At 53.6% G+C, this 20,763-nt stretch overlaps 1 protein-coding gene across 1 annotated transcript in view; it reads right to left on the bottom strand.

The window, feature by feature from the left end:
* Positions 1-238: 238 nt before the first annotated feature.
* The window catches only part of LOC140913644 (uncharacterized), a 104,931-nt gene continuing 84,406 nt past the window's right edge, over positions 239-20,763 (bottom strand). The window contains 3 exon segments of the mRNA XM_078853453.1: positions 239-2,048; positions 5,901-5,903; positions 7,724-8,642. Coding sequence (XP_078709579.1) covers positions 912-2,048; positions 5,901-5,903; positions 7,724-8,642 — 2,059 coding nt within the window. The 3' untranslated portion in view covers positions 239-911.

The following is a 20,763-nucleotide window of genomic DNA, read 5'->3' as shown; positions in this document are numbered from 1 at the left end:
TATAAATCCATGGTAAGCCCACATCTTGAATACTGTGTGCAGATGTGGTCGCCCCATCTCAAAAAAGACATATTGGAATTGGAAAAGGTTCAGAAAAGGGCAACAAAAATTATTAGGGGTTTGGAACGGATTCCATATGAGGAGAGATTAATAAGACTGGGACTTTTCAGCTTGGAAAAGAGACGGCTAAGGGGAGATATGATTGAGGTCTATAAAATCATGACAGGTGTAGAGAAAGTAGATAAGGAAGCGTTGTTTACTACTTCTCATAACACAAGAGCTAGGGGTCACCAAATGAAATTAATAGGCAGCAGGTTTAAAACAAACAAAAGGAAGTATTTCTTCACACAATGCACGGTCAACCTGTGGGACTCCTTGCCAGATGATGTTGTGAAGATCAAGACAATAACAGGGTTCAAAAAAGAACTAGATAAATTCATGGAGGACAGGTCCATCAATGGCTATTAGCCAAGATGGACAGGGATGGTGTCCCTAGCCTCTGTTTGCCAGAAGCTGGGAATGAGCGACAGGGGATGGATCACTCAATGATTGCCTGTTCTGTGCATTCCCGCTGGGGCACCTGGCATTGGTCACTGTCGGTAGACAGGACGCTGGGCTAGATGGACCTTTGGTCTGACCCAGTAGGGCCGTTCTTATATTCTTATGTTCCCCCCAGACACGTACGGCCCTTCCCATTCCCCCCAGACACGTGCGGCCCTTCCTGTCCCCTGCCACCTGTTCCCCACAGACACGTAGTCCCCTCCCCTTCTACCCGGGAGCTTGAACCAGGCCGCCTCGAACCATCACAGTGATCCTCCTACTACCAATCCCCTCAGCGTCCACTGCAGCTTCCACTTTTCCCTTCGTTGCCCCGCCAGGTACATATTCCCTTCCCGGTGCCCTGGTCCCAGTCACCCCAGCCCGGTGCTCTCCTTGCTTCCTGGCTCATCACCCTCCTCCTCCGCCTCCTCCCGCTGGCTCTGTCCGAGCTGGGACGCGCCCCAGTCCCCCAGCGGGATCACTCCAGTCGGCTCCTGGCCCAGGTGAGTCCTCTGGTGCTGGGCCATGGCCGCCTTCTGCCCGAAGCCCTTCCCGCAGTGGCTGCAGCGGTAGGGCCGCTCGCCGGTGTGGGTGCTCTGGTGCTGGAGCAGGGCAGAGCTGCGGCTGAAGGCCTTGCCGCAGTCGGCGCAGGCGTAGGGCTTGAGCCCGGTGTGGGTGCGCCGGTGGATGTTGTAGGTGGAGGAGACGCGGAAGCTCTTGCCGCACTGGGGGCAGCGGTAGGGCCGCTCGCCGGTGTGGGTGCGCTGGTGCTGCAGCAGCGCCGAGCTGACGCCGAAGGCCTTGCCGCAGTCGCCGCAGACGTAGGGCCGCTCGCCCCGGTGGGTGCGCTGGTGCTGGGCGAGGTTGGAGCTCTGGCTGAAGCCCTGGCCGCACTGCGGGCAGCGGTAGGGCCGCTCGCCCCGGTGGGTGCGCTGGTGCCGGAGGAGGTGGGAGCTCTCCACAAAGCGCTTGCCGCACTGGGCGCAGCCGTAGGGCTTCTCGCCGGTGTGGGCACGCCGGTGCCGCAGCAGGTCGGCGCTGAGCCGGAAGGCCTTGCCGCAGTCCGGGCAGCCGAAGGGGCGCTCGCCGGTGTGGAAGCGCTGGTGCTGGGCCACCTTGGAGCTCTGGGCGAAACGCTTGCCGCACTGCGGGCAGGGGAAGGGCTTCTCCCCCGTGTGAACCCGCCGGTGCTGGGCCAGGTCCGAGCTGTGCCCAAAGCTGCGCCCGCACTCCCCGCAGGTGTAGGGCCGCTCGCCCGTGTGGGTGCGCTGGTGGATGATGAGGTTGGAGCTCTGGGCGAAGGCCTTGCCGCACTCGGTGCACTGGTAGGGGCGCTCGCCGGTGTGGGAGCGCCGGTGCTGGGCCAGGTGCGAGTCCTGCCGGTAGCTCTTGCCGCACTCGGGGCAGGCGTAGGGCTTTTCCCCCGTGTGCGTGCGGCGGTGGCGGGCCAGGTGCGAGCTGTTCCCGAAGCTCTTCCCGCAGTCGGGGCAGAGGGTGGATTTCTGCCCCTTGAGGGGTTTGGGAAGCAGCTCGGGGCCCTCTGACCCTTCAGGGGTCTCCCCTGCGGGATCTCCCGGCTGCCGTCCCACGCAAATGGTGTCTCCCCAGGCAGGGCTCTGGGACATCCCGCGAGACTCCGTTCCTGCAGGTCCTTCCGGCTGGGGATTCTCCTCCTCTGTCCCGGCACCTGCTGGAAGAGAGCGAGAGAGTCCAGACAGGGCTGTGCCCAGGAGAGGGGATGGCAAAGGGCTTGGCTACAAAGAAATCAACATTTGTACCAATCCCACAGCCAGAGCCCCCCAGACCCTGCTCTGACGTGCTTCGTCCTGCTCAGTGCTGCTCAGAGATGAGACTGAGACCAGAGCCCCATTACGCCAGGCGCTGCACAGACCCTGACTGAGATCTGGGGCCCCATTACGCCGCGCACTGCACAGACTCCGGCTAAAATCACGGCCCCCTCCTGCCAGGCGCTGCACAGACCCTGACTCAGATCTGGGGCCCCATTTAGGCCTTGCACTGCACAGACTCCGGCTAAAGTCAGGGCCCCCTCCTGCCAGGCACTGCACTCGCACCCCCCCGAGAAACAGTCCCTGCCCTCACAACCTAGAGAGCCAAGAAGTGACGGGGAAAGGGAGGCCCAGAGCAGGGAGGCGGCTCCCCAGGGCCCCGCAGCCGAGGCCAGAGGCGGAGTTGGGTGGGGGGGCGGGGGAATAGAACCCAGGCGTCCGGCCGGCTTCGGAGAGCAGCAGCGATCGCCCCCCGGCGCGTCCTCTTCTCTGCGGCCCCTTCCCAAGCTCCCGGGTCTGCCCCAGGCCGGACAAGCCCGGCCGGCCGGCAGGACCCCCCCAGCTCCGGGGAAGGACGGGGGGCGAGTGTAACCCAGCCGCTGGCGGGACTGGGGCTCCCCCCTTCGCTCATTCCTCACCGGTGCGGGCGCCTCTGCGGATCCCCCTTCCCGGGGAGCCCTGGCGATCCGGGAGCCCCGGCTCGTCCCCTGGCTCCATGCGGGGGGAAGGAAACAGCGGCTATTTGCTACACACAAAGGTTTATCCCGCAGCCCGGCTGGGGGGGGGTCTCTCTAGCCCCCATTTGGCTCCGATCCCCCCAGCCCGGCCCTGCGGGTTCCCCTGCCCGGCGCGCCGCTGGCGGGGCTCCCCCGGGGGCCGGGCGCGCTGGGACCCCGCCGCCGCCGCCGCCGCTTTCCGAGGGGGCAGCTGGGAACAGGAAGGTCCCTGCGTTATTCAGACCCCTTGGCGGCAACTTCCGAGTCCTTGCGAGGAGCCCGCGGCCTGAGGAGCTCCGCTGGTTGCGGCTGGGGGGCAGCTTTTCCCAGGGAAGAGGGGCGAGAGCTCACCCTGGGGTGGGGGATGATGCGGGGGGGCCCTGTCCCATCACTGCAGAGGTCCCAGTCCAAAAGCCTCCCGTATGTCTTCAACGTCTGCCACAGAAGAGCCTTTTGGACGCCTTGCAAATCCTACCTAGGTCTTGGCTGAAGATGCAGCCACCTCTGGGGTGGGGGCTGGGTATTCAGGGATCCCTCGCCGGGTGCTGAAATGCAGCCACCTCTGGGGTGGGGGCTGGGTATTCAGGGATCCCTCGCCGGGTGCTGAAATGCAGCCACCTCTGGGGTGGGGGCTGGGTATTCAGGGATCCCTCGCCCGGTGCTGAAATGCAGCCACCTCTGGGGTGGGGGCTGGGTATTCAGGAGTCCCTCACCGGGTGCTGAAATGCAGCCACCTCTGGGGTGGGGGCTGGATATTCAGGGATCCCTCGCCGGGTGCTGAAATGCAGCAGCCCCTGGGGTGGGGGCTGGGTATTCAGGGGTCCCTCGCCGGGTGCTGAAATGCAGCAGCCCCTGGGGTGGGGGCTGGGTATTCAGGGGCCCCTCGCCGGGTGCTGAAATGCAGCAGCCCCTGGGGTGTGGGCTCGATATTCAGGGATCCCTTGCCGGATGCTGAATTGCAGTGGCCCCTGGGGTGGGGCGCAGGGGCTGTTTACCTGGCAATACCTTCCCAGCAACCACCTCTGGGGGGGAGCACGGCTCTTCTCAGCTCCCCACTCTTGGTTCCAAAGGTTGTAAACGCCGAGGCAGGGTCCGTGTGCCGCACACAACGGATGTCCCTTTATTATCAATGTAGCAAAGCTGGCTGGGTTTATTGTCCGGGCCGGGGGTGGCCAACCTCTGGCTCCGGAGCCGCACGCGGCTCTTCAGAAGTGAAGATGCGGCTCCTTGTACAGGCACCGACTCCGGGGCTGGAGTAGGGTGGCCAGATAGCAAGTGTCAACAATTGGGACACGGGGTGAGGGGCAATAGGAGCCTATGTAAGAAAAAGACCCCAAAATCGGGATGTCCGGTCAGCGTAGGCTGGAGCTACGGGCGCCATCTTTCCAATGTGCCGGGGGATGCTCACTGCTCAGCCCCTGGCTCGGCCACAGGCCCTGTCCCCACTCCACCCCTTCCCGCCCCTGAGCCTGCCGTGACCTCGCTCCTCCCCCCCAGAGCCTCCTGCACGCCACGAAACAGCTGATTGAGAGGTGCCGGAGGGAGGGGGAGGCGCTGATTGGCGGGGCTGCAGGTGGGCGGGAGGCGCTGGGAGCGGGGTGGGGGGGCGGATGGGGGGCTGCTGACGTATAACTGTGGCTCTTTGGCAATGTACATTGGTAAATTCTGGCTCCTTCTCGGGCTCAGGTTGGCCACCCTTGGTCTGGGAGGTTCCTGCGTACCTGACTCTACCGCTCAACTATTGTGAGACCTTGGGCAAATCATTCCTCTCTTTGTGGGTGTTTCCCTCCTGCCGAGGCTGAGCAGACAGCGAGTGTCAAAAATCGGGACAGGAGGTGGGGGTAATAGGTGCCTATGTGAGAAAAAGACCCCAAAATCGGGACTGTCCCTATAAAATCGGGACATCTGGTCACCCTGCTCCTGCCCTTTGCTATCTCATATTAACCTCTTTAGGGCCTCCATTATCTCTTATTCTGTGTCTGCGTCCCACCTGGCACAATGGAGCCCTGATCTTACAGGAGGCCATTAAGATCTGTTAAGGTTAACAATAATAAGAGTAATTAATTAGTCTTTCCGCTAGTCTCCCAATCTTGAAACGAAGCATTTTCCATATGAAACAAAACCAGATTTTATTTATTGGGGTCTTTGCAAACGACAGATACAACCGGCCTCTCGTCCAAAGTCATTACGGCAGAGCATGGGGCCATTTGCGTCCCTGATTGGAGTCTCCGAAGATACTAACGCCATTGGCCAGTCAGGTGTCTTGCTGATCACGTGGATCTGTGGTGGGGCTAGGAGGGGAAAGGATACAGCTCCCCGATCGCACAAGAAGACAGAGAATCCAAGAATCATGAACAAAACAGAATTCAACAGCTGCTTTCAAACAGGGCCAGGCCTGCATTTTTCTGTCACAGGGGGAGGGTGTGTTACTTACAGGGCTGTTCCAACACCCATTGGAATTAGTGGAAAGGTTCTCATTGGCCCAGATCCCCAGCTGGTGTGAATAGGCCAGGGTGACCAGACAGCATCTGTGAAAAATCGGGACAGGGGGTGGGGGGGGGGGGGTAATAGGCTTCTATATAAGAAAAAGCCTCAAATATCGGGACAGTTCCTATAAAATTGGGACATCTGGTCACCCTAGAATGGGCTGTAGATCCACCGGAATCAATGGGGCGATGCCAGTTGACACCAGCTGAGGCTCTGGCCCACTGATTGTGATGGGAATTGGATCAGGCCCTGAATCTCAGGAATCAACCAACAGTCTTGTGACTCTTTGGAGTCTGTACTTGGATGCCAAGCCCTGCGCTGGGCCTTTTTTACCCGAGCATTCAGCCTTTATCGTAGCCAGTGCTCTGACAGTCTGGAACCTGCCTCTCACCCCCCTGAGCTCAGCGTGGGAGTGTGCTTTCGGTCCCATCAACACTAGTGGCTCTGTCCGCTCAGAAAAGGAAGCGAAGCAGGATGACCTTGTAGAGAAAGGTATTGTACCGGGACTCAGGAGAGCTGGGATCGATTCCTGGGGTAAATGCTTGAAAAGTGACTGAGGAGCCTAAATCACAGTTTCAAAAGCGGATGAGACACTTAGGAGCCTTTCAATGAGACTTAGGTGCCTAATTCACTTTTGACATGGGACTTAAGGCTTGTCTACACCACAGAGCCTTGGCTAGTATAGCTATACCAGCAGCGCCCCCTAGTGGAAACACGGTGTAAGCTGTCGGAAGAATAGCTACACCATCTACCCGAACATGCCAACAGAAGCCCTCTTCTATCAGGATAGTTGTGTCTACACCAGGGGTTCTGCTGGCACAGCTATATCAGCTGATCCAGGCACGGATTTTTTTCACAATCCCAGATGACACAGCTAGGCCAACAAAACTTTGTAGTGTAGACCAGGCCTTAGGCTCCTAAGTCTCTTAGCCGCTTTTACAAATGTTACCCTTAGTCTTTCTGTCTCTCTATTATAAAATGGAGGAAACAGTCCTCACTTTCCCTGTCTCGTCTATTTAGGCTGTGAGCTCTTTGGGGCAGGGACTGACTTATTGTGTGTTTGTGCAGTGCACCGTGGGGACACTGATTTCAGTCAGGGTCTGTGTCGGGCCTGGTACAATGGAGGCCTTTATCTCAGAAAGGGACTGTACAGTGCCTGGCACCTGGGAACCTGCTCCCAGTCAGGATCTGTGCGGCACCTGGCACCTGGGAACCTGCTCCCAGTCAGGATCTGTCTGGCACCTGGCACCTGGGAACCTGCTCCCAGTCAGGATCTGTGTGGCACCTGGCACTTGGGAACCTGCTCCCAGTCAGGATCTGTGCGGCACCTGGCATAATGGGGACGCTGATCTCAGCTGGGGCGTCCAGGTGCTATTGTAATAATACAGTGTCTTTAACATGAGTCATGCCTAATGTATAGGGCCCTACCAAATTCACGGTCCATTTCCGTCAATTTTATGGTCACAGGATTTTAATCGTAATACATTTCACGGTTTCAGATATTTAAACCTGAAATTTCACGGTGTTGTAACCTTGGGGGTCCCAACCCAAACCAGGGTTCGGGGGGGGAGGGTTCGAAGGTTGTTGGAGGGGGGTCATGATATTGCCACTCTTACTTCTGTACTGCTGCCTTCAGAGCTGGGCAGCCAGAGGGCAGCTGCTGGCCGGGCACCCAGCTCTGAAGGCAGCGCCGCTGCCAGCAGCAGCGCAGACCGACGGGTGGTGGCAGTACCATGCTGTGCCGTGCCGCACTCACGGGTGCGCTGCTGCCGGTGGCCACACTGCCTGCAGCGCTGAACTCCCAGCCAGCGGCCGCGGAGCTTCCTGCAGCCAGGGGAGGTTCCCAGAGACGGGTCTGACCCGACCTTGGGAGTAGCCCATGCAGAGGAAGAGGAAGTCCTGTCCCTCTCCAGCCCATCCAGGCCTAGCAGTTGGAGCCTAGCGCTTGGGAGTTAAAGGGCTCCAGCTGCTTGGGCTGGCTGTGTGTGGGGTGGGGGGTTACCCTGGCACCCCCCGACCATGGGGCCCTTGGCGGTTGCCCATTTGTCCACCTGTAAGGCCAGCCCTGCCCCTACAATCGCTAGATTTCACAGAGGAAATCAGATTTCACGGTTCCTGATACATTTTTCACGGCCGTGAATTTGGTAGGGCCCTACTAATGTAAGGCAGATCCATGGTTGGCTCCTCCTGCACATGGATTCTCTGATGCTGGACAAGGTGGGAGCTCTGGCTGAAGGATTTCCCACATTCCAGGCATTTATAGGGTCTCTTGCCCAAGTGGACTCTCTGGTGCTCGATGAAGTTGGAGCTCCGGCTGAACCGTCTCTGGCACATGGGGCATTTATAGGATCTCTCCCCAGTGTGGGTCTCCTGGTGCTGAGTGAGAATTTAGCACTGACCAAAGCTCTTCCCACACTCGGGGCATTTATAGGGTCTCTCTCCCATGTGGCTCCTCTGGTGTTTGATCAGGGCTGAGTTCTGGCTAAAGCTCTTCCCACACTTAGGGCATTTATGAGGTCTCTCTCCTATGTGGGTTTTCTGGTGCTGAATCAGGGTTGAGCTCTGGCTGAAGCTCTTCCCACACTGGGGGCAACTATAGGGCCTCTCTGACATGTGGATCCTCCAGTGTTTCATGAGGTCCGAGTTCTGGTTGAAGCCTTTCCTGCAGTCAGAGCATTTGTAAGGCTGCTCCCCAGTGTGGATGCGCTGGTGCCGGATCAGGTTGGAGCTCTGTCTGAAGCTCTGTCCACACTCAGGGCAGAAGTAGGATCTGTAACCCAGGTGGGTCTTCTGATGGGTGAGCAGATTGGACCGCTCACCGAAGCTCTTCCCGCAATGGGGACACTTGTAGGGCTTCTGTCCTGTGTGGATCTTCTGGTGTCTCATCAGAGTCGAGCTCTGGCTGAACCTTTTTCCACATTGGGAGCAGCGATGGAGTTTGACCCCTGTGTGGGTCTTCTGGTGGCTGATCAGCTTGGAGTTCCAGAGGAACCTTTTCCCACACTCCTCGCACCTGTAGGGCTGCTCACCTGTGTGGACCTGCTGATGGCTGAGCAGGTGCAAACTGCTCACAAAGCTCTTCCCACACAGGTGGCAACTGTACGGCCGCTCTCTGCTATGGGTCCTCTGGTGGATCATGAGTTTGGAGCTGTGGCTGAAGTTCCTCTCACAGGTCATCACATCAGCCACGCCATCAGGGGCTCGTTCACCTGCACATCTACCAATGTGATATATGCCATCATGTGCCAGCAATGCCCCTCTGCCATGTACTATAAGGTGGATAGAAAGCTGGCTAGATTGTCGGGCTCAACGGGTAGTGATCAATGGCTCCATGTCTAGTTGGCAGCTGGTATCAAGCGGGGTGCCCCAAGGGTTGGTCCTGGGGCCGGTTTTGTTCAATATCTTCATTAATGATCTGGAGCATGGTGTGGATTGCACTCTCAGTAAGTTTGCAGATGACACTAAACTGGGAGGAGAGGTAGATACGCTAGAGTGTTGGGATAGGATACAGAGGGGCCTAGACAAATTAGAGGATTGGGCCAAAAGAAATCTGATGAGGTTCAACAAGGACAAGTGCAGAGTCCTGCACATAGGACAGAAGAATCCCATGCATCACTACAGAGTAGGGACCGAATGGCTCGGCAGCAGTTCTGCAGAAAAGGACCTAGGGGTTACAGTGGACGAGAAGCTGGATATGAATCAACAGTGTGCCCTTGTTGCCAAGAAGGCCAATGGCCTTTTGGGATGTATAAGTAGGGGCATTGCCAGCAGATTGAGGGACGTGATGGTTCCCCTCTATTCCACATTGGTGAGGCCTCATCTGGAGTACTGTGTCCAGTTTTGGGCCCCACACTACAGGAAGGATGTGGAAAAATTGGAGAACATCCAGCAGAGGGCAACAAAAATGATTAGGGGACTGGAACACATGACTTATGAGGAGAGGCTGAGGGAACTAGGATTGTTTAGTCTGCGGAAGAGAAGAATGAGGGGGGATTTGATAGCTGCTTTCAACTACCTGAGAGGGGGTTCCAAAGAGGATGGATCTAGACTGTTCTCAGTGGTAGCAGATGACAGAACGAGGAGTAGTGGTCTCAAGTTGCAGTGGGGGAGGTTTAGGTTGGATATTAGGAAAAACTTTTTCACTAGGAGGGTGGTGAAACACTGGAATGTGTTACCTAGGGAGGTGGTGGAATCCCCTTCCTTAGAAGTTTTTAAGGTCAGGCTTGACAAAGCCCTGGCTGGGATGATTTAGTTGGGGATTGGTCCTGCTCTGGGCAGGGGGTTGGACTAGATGACCTCCAGAGGACCCTTCCAACTCTAATATTCTATGATTCTATGAAAGGTGTATCCGATTTTCTCATGAGTATGAATTAACAAAGTGTTAATGCAGCCCTCTTTGTTTGAGCTTCTACCAGGTCCAGATTTAACTGTTCCTCTTTCAAGACCAAAAGAAAAGGTTGATATCCCAGCTCTACCTTTTCCAGTGTACATGTCTTTTTGGCAGTGAGACCTTTGCTCTTGTTTGAGTTAATTGAGCGCATCTGACTTGGTGTCATTAGCACTAGGAACAGCTTCACATCCAAGTCTTCCCTTTGAACCTGCCCTTGTTCAGGGCTAGGCCTCCTACCAGCAGTGGAATTATCAACTGGATTATTTGTAGCTCTCCAAACACTGTGTAACAACTGTCTTTTTTTGCAGTCATGATGGGGTGTCCAGCCCACACAGGTCTGGAAGGGGTTGGGGTGGTGTTAGCAGGGGGATGGTCCCGCTATTGTGGGGAACTTTCCTGGTTTCAGAATTGGCTACCAACTCCCTTTACTTTTAGGCCTGCCTGACTTCAAGGACTCCCCTTCCTTCCTCCCATATGGCAGAGTCCTCGCAAACCCAACAAGCTTGGACCCAGGATTCCTGGGCGGCTTGATTCCCAGTCTTGTCGTGGTCACTTAGGATGGGGACAAAGGTGTCCCCATTCCAGGGTGCTCTCTTCACACCAGACACTTCCCTGACTCACCGATCAATACATATCATTCAAAGCAAATACAGTTTATTAAACAAACAAAAAATTAAAGAAAAAAATTTAAGGCTAAAGAAATGTTAAAGGAAACAAGTAATCCCACCCTTGGGGCAAGGGGACACCACAAACAGCAGTCTTTGGGATGTAAGGAAAGGTCACAGTCTGTTCCTCACACATCCCAGGCCTCCTTCCTAGGCCCTGGCTGTGCTGCGGTGACACCATGGGTCAGACACCTGCTCTGGTGGTGGCCACATGCCCTCAGGATCTAGGTGGCAGGACTCTTCTTCCCAGTGTCAGCCCTCCTGTCCGGTTCACATCCCCCCTCCAAGTCTGGCAGGGACACCATTTCAGATTTTTTGGGGGTGGGGGAGGCATGACAACTTTAACCGTGATTCCAGGGGCTACTAGGCACCTGAAAACTCTAGGTATTTTGCAGATAATAACTTAGAAATTAGCTGATAGTGTTCCTATCTAATTCCTATATAAAGAAAGGAAAAAACTAGGACTGTCAAGTGATGAAAAAAATTAACTGAAATTAATCGCAAGATTAAACAAATTAATCATGATTAATTGCATGATTAAACAATAGAATACCATTTATTTAAATATTTTTACGGTTTCTACATTTTTAGATATATTGATTTCAATTACAACACAGAATACAGTGTACACTGCTCACTTTATATTTATTTTTGATTACAAATATTTGCACTGTAAAAAACTGCATTCAAAAATAAAACAATGTCAAATTTTAGAGCCTGCAAGTCCATTCAGGCCTATTTCTTGTTCAGCCAATTGCTCAGACAAACAACTTTGTTTACATTTACAGGAGATAATGCTGCCCACTTCTTGTTTACAATGTCACCTGAAAGTGAGAACAGGCGTTCGCCTGGCACTGTTTGTAGCCGGCGTCGCAAGATATTTACATGCCAGATGCATTAAAGAGTCATATGTTCCTTCATGCTTCAATCACCATTCCAGAGGACATGCGTCCATGCTGATGACGGGTTCTGCTCAATTACAATCCAAAGCAGTGTGGACCGACGCATATTCATTTTCATTACCTGAGACAGATGCCACCAGCGGAAGGTTGATTTTCTTTTTTAGTGGTTCGGGTTCTGTAGTTTCTGCATCGGAGTGTCGCTTTTTTAAGACTTCTGAAAGCATGCTCCACACCTCGTCCCTCTCGGATTTTGGAAGGCACTTCAGATTCTTAAACGTTGGGTTGAGTCCTGTAGCTATCTTTAGAAATCTCACATTAGTATCTTATTTTGTGTTTTGTCAAATCTGCAGTGAAAGTGTTCTTAAAACGAACAACATGCTGGGTCATCACCTGAGACTGCTAAAACATGAAATATATGGCAGAATGTGAGTAAAACAGAGCAGGGGACATGCAATTCTCCCCCAACGAGTGCAGTCATAGATGTAATTAACACATTTTTTTTTTTAATGAGCGTCATCAGCATGGAAGCATGTCCTCTGGAATGGTGGTCCCGGACATATGAATCTTTAGCGCATCTGGCACCTAAATATCTTGCGACGCCGGCTACAGCATTGCCATGTGAATGCCTGTTCTCACTTTCAGGTCACATTGTAAACAAGAAGCGGGTAGCATTATTTCCTGTAAATTTTTTAACGCAGTTATGTAACAAAAAGAAATAAATCTACATTTGTAAGTGGAACTTTCACAACAAAGAGATTGCACGACAGCACTTGTATGAGGTGAATTAAAAATACTATTTCTTTTGTTTATCATTTTTACAGTGCAAATATTTGTAATCAAAAATAAGATACACTTTGATTTCAATTACAACACAAAATACAGTATATATGAAAATATATCCAAAATATTTAATAAAACGGCGATTAATTGCGATACATTTTTTAAATTGCGATTAATTTTTTGCGTTTAATCGCGTGAATTAATGGCGATTAATTGACAGCCCTAATATAAACTTAAAATATGGCTTTAATTGGTGTTTGTATATATTTTTTTGCAAATTTAAATCAATCAGGAGATAACACAGCAAGATAGTCCCAATCCCAAAGCTTGAGGTATCGGTTTTGGAGCCTTGACACAGATATCAGAAACACAAGTTTGATACTTTGTGCACTATCTTTAGTAGAGATAAATAAAATCTGCTTACTTTCTCTAACAGACACACTCTGTGTTACGGCCATTATCCACTCCATTTTAGTCATCTGTTTTTCACTCCACTAAAAACGTATTTAATTTTAACATGCGTGGTTAAGTTTTTTCCCCTCTTTTATTAAGGAAACAAATTTATTTTTCTAATTATTTTGGCATTTATGTTTACCAATGTAAATCATGTACGTAACTCACTAACATTTGACTCCATCATTACTTGGAACCACATTAATTTTTGTACAAATTTTAAGTTATTTTACAGAGATAACTAAAAATACAATTTGAAAATAAGCGACCTTCATCTGCAGCGTCTAAGGTTCTGTGTTTAGCTAATGTTGTTTTAAACTGGCTCTGCTAAGGCGAGTACAAGATAAATTTACATTCTAGAAGGATATTATTATTTGATTGTACCACTTTAATCAATGAATGACAAAAGCATAATTTGGTAATAAAAGTAATAAGGATAATTACTCCAGCCAGGACAGGTTTGGCATTTTAGAACTCACTGCTCAGAATTAAATTTAATCATAAGAGAGAAATAAAATTGTGAAATGCACAGACCAGGCAAAAAACTGTAAAGTAACAGCACTGTAATCCTTAGCGAACGTTGACAAAATAAAATGGCAGAGAACATATGTACGTTTTGACAGGAAGTATCCCGATGTAATAATAGCACCACTACAAATGTGTGTGAGAAAGAGAGAAAGCGTGTCTGTTGTGGGACGCATGTGAGGGAGACTGCGTGTGAGTGTGTGTTTGTTGGGCGGGGAGTGCGAGGGAGACTGGGTGTGTGTTGCGGGGGGAGTGAGCATGTGCCTGAGTGAGTGTGTCAGCCAGCTGTCTCTTTAAGCCGAGCACTCAGGAGCCTGAAAGCTTGTTCAGTACAGCAGCAACTCCCACATCAGAGCCAGAGGCACCAGCCAAGACAGGCTCTGTCCCCGCACCCCAGCTCAATGGAGACTGGTTACATGGGCAGGGGGACACCCTGACATCAGCCCCCACCGAGCTCTGTGCAGCAGATCAGGAGGCAGGCTCCCGGTCCTGAGCAGCTTGGCCAGCAGTGGCTCCATGGTGGGGGAGCGGGGGCAGCGTGGCAGCTGCAGACAGCAGTGGAATAGGGCAGCAGCGGGGCGGGGGAATGGGGGTCAGCATCTTCCCTCCTGCTGCAGACTTCACCAAATGTGGTACAAAACTCAGGGGCAGGGAAAGCAGGTGCCCCTGCTGCCCTCCCTAAATGGTGCCCCTGAAGTCCGGCCTGCAAGTCCTTTTGTCTGGTGGCATCTCCCTGCCCAGGGCCTCCACTCGCACTTCCCAGCGGCCCATGGCCGGCGTCTGCTCCCCAGCTCTGGGTCCGTAGCTCCCCGCTGTAGCTCAGCCCTGGCTCCCCATCCACGTGGCTGCTCCAGCTCCATCTGCCTCAGCGCTGCTCTTGTTCGGCTCTGGCTCAGCTCCCCTGAGCTCCCCTGGGCTGCTTCTCTGGCCCCTCTGGTTCTGGCTGCTGGGCAGCTCTGCCCCGCCTCCGTCAGCTCCAGCTCACCCTGAGGACAGGCCCCGGGCTCCTGACTCCCTCATTAGCCTGCTTGCCCTGTCAATCAGGCCGAGCTGGAGCGTTGGCTTCTCCCCATTGGCCCTGGGGACCTTGATTTCTCATTGGTAGGGCCCTACCAAATTCATGGTCCATTTTGGTCAATTTCACAGTCATAGGATTTTAAAAATCAAATTTAAATGATTTCGGCTATTTAAATCTGCAATTTCACGGTGGTGTCAATGTAGGGGTCCTGACCCAGAAAGGAGTTGTGGGGAGGGGTCACAAGGTTATTGTAGGGGGGGGTTGCGGTCCTGCTGCCCTTACTTCTGTGCAGCTGCTGGTGGCGGCCCTGCCTTCAGAGCTGGGAGCTGGAGAGCGGCGGCTGCTGGCGGGGAGCCCAGCTCTGAAGGCAGAGCCACCGCCAGCAGCAGCGAAGAAGTCAGGGTGGCAATGCCATACCAGGCCATTCTTATTTCTGCGCTGCTGCCTGCAGCCCTTGGCCCTCGGTCAGCAGCCGCCACCCTCTGGCCACCCAGCTGTGAAGGCAGCAATGCAGGAGTAAGGGTGGCATGGTATGGTATGGCCACCCTTAGTTCTGCGCTGCTGGTGGCAGGGTGCGGCCTTCAGAGCTGGGTGCCCAGACAACAGCCATCACTCTCCAGCCACCCAGCTCAGAAGGTAGCACAGAAGGAAGGGTGGCACTACCCTGATCCCCCTAAAATAACCTTGTGACCTCCCTGCAACTCCCTTTTGGGTCAGGAGCCCCAATTTGAGAAACGCTGGTCTCCCCTGTGAAATCTGTACAGTACAGGGCACATAAAAGACCAGATTTCACAGTCTGTGATGCGTTTTTCACGGCCGTGAACTTGGTAGAGCCCTACTCATTGACCGTTCCCCTTTCTTTTGGCACAGGGAGATGGCAACCAAAAGCCCCACTGAGTTTCAGTCAGGAGCCAACAGTCCCCTTGCTGGAGGCCTATTAACCCCACAGGCGGCAGCTGCGGAAGAGCCAGGGAGCATGGAACCCATTGCAAGCGGGTTTAGCCACAGGTGCCGACTTTTCAAAGTGCTGGTGGGTGCTCGAACCCCAGCTCTACCCCAGGCCCTGTCCCAGCCCCGCCTCCTCCCACCCAGTCCCACCTCCTCCCCCGAGCGCGCCGCGTCCTTGCTCCTCCCTCCCGGCCTCCCTGCACGCCGCAAAACAGCTGATTGCAGCAGGGAGGGGCAGGTGCCGATCTGCGGGGCCCTCCGGCGGGCGGGAGGGGTTGGGGGCAGTGGCGGATTTAGAGTTATTGGGGCCCCTCCTTGGGACCCAGCCAAGAAAGAGAACATTCTCTCTTATCTCTCCCCCCGGCTCCCGTTTTTCATTCTTTCTTTTTCTTCATCCTCCTCCTATAAGTCAAATGAAGTAAATGAAAATAAAGTGAGGTACTTAACTGTTTTTGTAGTCTAACTTATTTTTCCACAGACCACTTGAAGATTGCTGAGGGTCGCAGCGGACCACTTAATGATCTTTCCAAATATTGTTTCTACCGTTAGCTAACTACTGTAAAGCACTTTGGATAAAAGCGCTTTATGAAAAGAAAATGTAAAAAAATTTGGGGTGCAGGGTCTGGCCAGGACTTAGGGTGCAGGAGGAGGCTCAGGGCTGAGGGTGCAGGGTCTGGGAGGGAGTTAGGCTGCAGGTGCAGGCTGAGGGTTGGGGTGCAGGGTCTAACCAGGAGTTAGGGTGTGGGAGGGGGCTCAGGGTTGGGGAAGGAGGTTGGGGTGTGGAACGCTGACCTGGGGCAGCTCCCGTTTGTTGCGAGGGGTGCAGGTGGGGATGTGGGGGGGCGGCAGGAGTCAGGGTGGGCAGGAGGCAGGGGGTGTATGAGGGGGCTGCAGGAGTCAGGGCTGGGAGTGTGTGAGGGAGTGCTGGAGTTCCCATTTGGTGCTCAGGTTAGGGGTGGGGATGTAGGGGGGTGCAGGATTCAGGGCATGGGGTGGGGGGGCTGGGTATGTGGGGGGCTGCAGCAGTCAGGGAGGGCAGGGGGCTGGGGATTTGTGAGAGGGTGCAGAGTCAGGGCAGGGGGCTGGGAGCACCCCCACAACCTCAGCCCACACCCCCAGCCCCCTGCCCTGAGTGGCTCATGGCAGGGGGCTGGGTGGGGTATGTGTAGGGGGAGTACGGGGGCCCTGCCTTTGGTCTGCCCTGCCCCGATTCCACCCCCTTCCCCAAGGCCCCGCCTCCGCCTCTTCTCCGCCTCCGTTCCCAGCCCCCTGCGGCCCTGCTCCTCCCCCTCCCTCCCGGAGCCACCTGAACGCCGGCAAACAGCTGTTCGGCAGCGGGGGAAGCACTGGGAGGGAGCGGGAGAGGAAGGGGCGGGAACGCGGCACGTTTCGGGGAGGAGGCGGGGAGGGGAGCTTAGTTGCTGGTTTGGGGCGGAGCCTGCAGCAGGAACCCCAGGAGCTGGCAGGATCAAACTTCTGCCCCCGCAGCTGCCCAGCCCTGGGGCCCCCTCTCACTGGGGGGCCCTGTGCCTGGGCACCCTGTGTTTCATTGTAAATCTGTCTCTGTCTCAAGGCGTCCTTCACCTCCTTGTTCCTCAGGCTGTAGATCAGGAGGTTCAGCATGGGGATCACAAGGGTACAGAACACAGCCACCAACAAACAAACCACCCTGGAACAAATTAACCAGGGAAGAGGTGGATTCTCTGTTTCCTGGTATCCCCACATCACAACTGGTTACCATTCTGGAAGGTGCCTTTTAGTGAATTTCAAGCAGTTGGGCTTAATATGGTGGTAAGTGTGTGACATTTCATAGCCGCTGAAATAGAGGCCGGATTAGGAGATTGAATTGTTTCACAATCTATGTCTTTATGGAAAACTCAGGGTGGGGTGAGGAGCAGGCTCTGTGTTTTACTGGGTGGCCTGCTTGCTCCCCAGAATCAATAATGAGCAAGTGGGGTGATCCGGGGTGCAGCTCAAACATCCAGCCGGGCTGGCCAGGGGCAGACATCAGGCCTGCAAGGGAAAGGAGAGCGTGGCAGTGACTTCACACAGGCCCTTGGCAGGAACTCAGCCTATTGGGCAAAAGCGATGAGGCGGCTGTGACCTCACAGAGCTCCCTTGACAACAGCCCGGCAGGACAGGGATGCGGGGCAGGGGGAACCTCAGAGACCCCTGTAGCCTTGCTGCAGCAAGCCTCCATCTCGCAGTCTCTCGGTCAGGACAAGGAGAGGATTGGGGTGGAGGAGATTCTTTGGGAGTTTTTGCATTTCTGTGTGGATTCTGTTGAAAGAAATCATCATCTGTGTAGAAGGTAAGAAAAAATACAGGCTCTCTGTACAAGATGGGGTACTCTATCCTAGCAGCTTTTCAGGTAGAAGCAGAGAGGTTCCATATCTCTCGGTACTGGGCACTGGTGCAGCCACTCCTGGAATATTGTGTCCATTTCTGGTGTCCACAATTTGAGACAGATGCTGATCAGTTGGAGAGGGTCCTCAGAAGAGCCACATGAACGATGAAAGGGTTAGAACACATGCCTTGTGCTGACAGACTACAGGAGCTCAATCAAAGAGAAGGTTAAGGATGAGCCCAAGAGAACAAATATTTACTAATGGGCTCTTCACTTTAGCAGATAAAGGTTATGAGCAGATAGTGGCTGGAAGCTGAAGCTAGACCAATTCACATTGGAAATAAGAAGAGCATTTTTAACCTCAGCGTTTGGAGCAATTCACCGAGGGATGTGCTGAATCCTCTCAACTGGCCTTTTTTAAAATCAAGATTAGGTGTTTTTCTAAAAAAAATCTGCTCTAATTCCTATGGAAATTATTTTGAGGGACGTTCTATGGCCGATGTGAAACAGAAAGTCAGAGCAGAGTGGTTCCTTCTGGGCTTGGAATTTATGAATCTGAGATTCGCTGGGGGCGTTTGGAATTTGTCCCTTTTTGCTTCTCTCTTCCTCCTTCCCTCTTGTCTCTTCTTCTCTTTTCTCTGCTGCTCTTCTTCCTGGGGAGGGTAGGGCTGTGCTCCAGCTGTCATTGTAGGAGACCCTCACAAAGAGGTGGGGCTGGAACTCTGCGTTGATAATGATCTCCACCATTGTGCTCTCCTGTGGTGACTAGTTGAGAATGCTCGGCCTCCAGGCCTGAGAGTCTCCACACTGATCGGCCAAGAGGGGGGCTATTGATGAGTTAATAGGGAGGAGACTCAGGCACTCTTGGCTGAGTGCAGTGAGGCCCAAGGCTCAATTCAACGGCATTTATTTGTCTGTCTGGAAGGCCATAATTTTGGAAGGCTACATCCAATTCATTCCAATATTTCAGGGAATTTCTAGGCATCAGTGGGAAGAACATTGTTGATTTTGGTGACAATTGGAAAACAACACCGCCAGAAAAGTCTGATTTCCGCACTGTGCCACTTACATTGGTGCTGGAAGCTGAAGGGCGATGTGACTTGGGAGTTAATTTAGCCAGTCAGTGCTGACTCTCCATGGGTGATTTGCATAAGTCAGCAAATGAGCCTGCAGGTTTCAGTGGGAGCGATGCCCAAGGCAGGCCGCAGGGTCAGGGTCTACGCTCAGCGTTAGTGGAGTCGGTGAGCGACAGGTGGCCGAGTTACCGCTGATGTCACAGTGTTACTGCTCAGGTTCCTCTGCCTGCAGCAACCCCTGGGCAGTGACTGTCAAGGGGAAGGTTTTGTAGATTTGAAACTTACAAAACAGGAAGCGCAGAAGAGGAATGGCTGAGATGATTTCTCAATAAAATGTAGGTTTTGTGGCAATATCCTGTGCAATTAATACTGGTTCAGGGAGGGAGACAGCATTCCTGCCCCTCCCACCACCTCTGAGCTGGGCCTCCATAAAAGAGGAAGCTACTGCTGTCCAAAGCTGGGTTAGCATTTCAGCTAACTTTGCTTCCAGGGCCTTAGCTATCACGTCAGTGGTGTGACTGTCTTTAAAAGTTGGGAGTGAACATGTTCCCCTTCATGTTATTTTTTCTCTTCTATTTAAATTATTTAAGAGATTGTCATAGATTTCGCCCTAAATAAAGGTTGTCAATTTCAAATTTAATTCAAGCTGGGCTTTACAAATCTCTAAGGATGAAGATTCCACCACCTCCATTGGTCACACTCAGAGCCAGGGAGACTGGGAATAGAGGAAAACCACCAATGAAAGCCAGGAGTCCTGACTCCCAACCCCTGCCTCAGTCACTACAATAGGTCACACTCAGAGCCAGGGAGACTGGGAATCGAGGCCCGCTGGCACGTCCCAGTGCTGGAAGGGAGTGATCCTCTAGTGGTTAGTGCGGGAGCCTAGACAAAGGACTCCTGGGCTCCATCCCTGGCTCTATCTCTGACTCCCAGTGTGACCCTGAGGCAGTGGCTTCTCCTGCCCAGGCCTCTGTCTCCATCAGTGGGGCTGGGGACACTCCCCTACAGCCCATGGGTCATCACGCTTCAGGAATGTGTGTGAGGTACAAGGAGACCTGGAGATGGAGGTGTGCTGCTGGCCGTAGGTCAGTGTTCTGAACCCCCGGCTGCTAGCCTGGGTTCATCCATCCCCTGGCAATAAAACATCATCTTGTTTTCACAGCCTCTTTCGATCTCCTGGCTTCTATCTCCTGCCCTGCTGGCAGGGCATTGGGCAGCACCCTTTCCAGCCCACCTGGGTGTGGGAGATCGAGGAGGAGGGCAAATTACGGACCATCAGTGAGCATCTGCCACCCAGCTCCATCCCATCTAGAGCAAGTGAGTGGAGTTCTCCAGAGCCATCCCCAGTGTGGGGGGAATGGCCCAGCAACAGGGCTCCCAGCCCTTCCCTTGTCGGAGATTGTTCCCCACGTCGAGAGTCTTTCGGGAGAGCAGAACCTGCCACGTGCTGAACACCCCCACCCCAAATCAGTGAAATCAGTGGGAACTGAGGGCGACTCCTGCCTCCTTGGATTGGCACATCTGGGTAATTGTGATTGCCCATCACAATGGGCAATGATCAGGTTCCTGGTACCTAGCCTGGCTGAGAGCATCCCTTATCCCTGGATCCCAGACCTGGGATACAGCTGTCATTCATAGAATCATAGAATCATAGAATATCAGGGTTGGAAGGGACCTCAGGAGGTCATCTAGTCCAACCCCCTGCTCAAAAGCAGGACCAATCCCCAATTAAATCATCCCAGCCAGGGCTTTGTCAAGCCTGATCTTAAAAACTTCTAAGGAAGGAGATTCCACCACCTCCCTAGGCAACGCATTCCAGTGTTTCACCACCCTCCTAGTGAAAAAGTTTTTCCTAATATCCAACCTAAACCTCCCCCATTCTCTGTGTGGTGTTCTTATTTTATTCCTAGGGAAAAGGATCCCCAAAGGAGGTGTGAGGATCTTCGACTCTAATGTCTGCAAGAAGCTTCAGCCACCTTCACAGGTAGAAGTCACTGTCTTTCCTACAATGCCACTACTGCCCTTTCTGCTCTCCAGGCCTGCTCCCTGCAGCAGGACAGAGACGCCCCTTAACTCCCCGAGTCCTGATTTCCTGCCATTCAAGGGGTTGGGGGTTTCCATTGCCCACA

The sequence above is a fragment of the Lepidochelys kempii genome, chromosome 6 (assembly GCF_965140285.1).
Source record: "Lepidochelys kempii isolate rLepKem1 chromosome 6, rLepKem1.hap1, whole genome shotgun sequence".
Lineage (NCBI taxonomy): Eukaryota > Metazoa > Chordata > Testudines > Cheloniidae > Lepidochelys > Lepidochelys kempii.
This window is presented reverse-complemented; position numbering and strand designations above follow the sequence as displayed.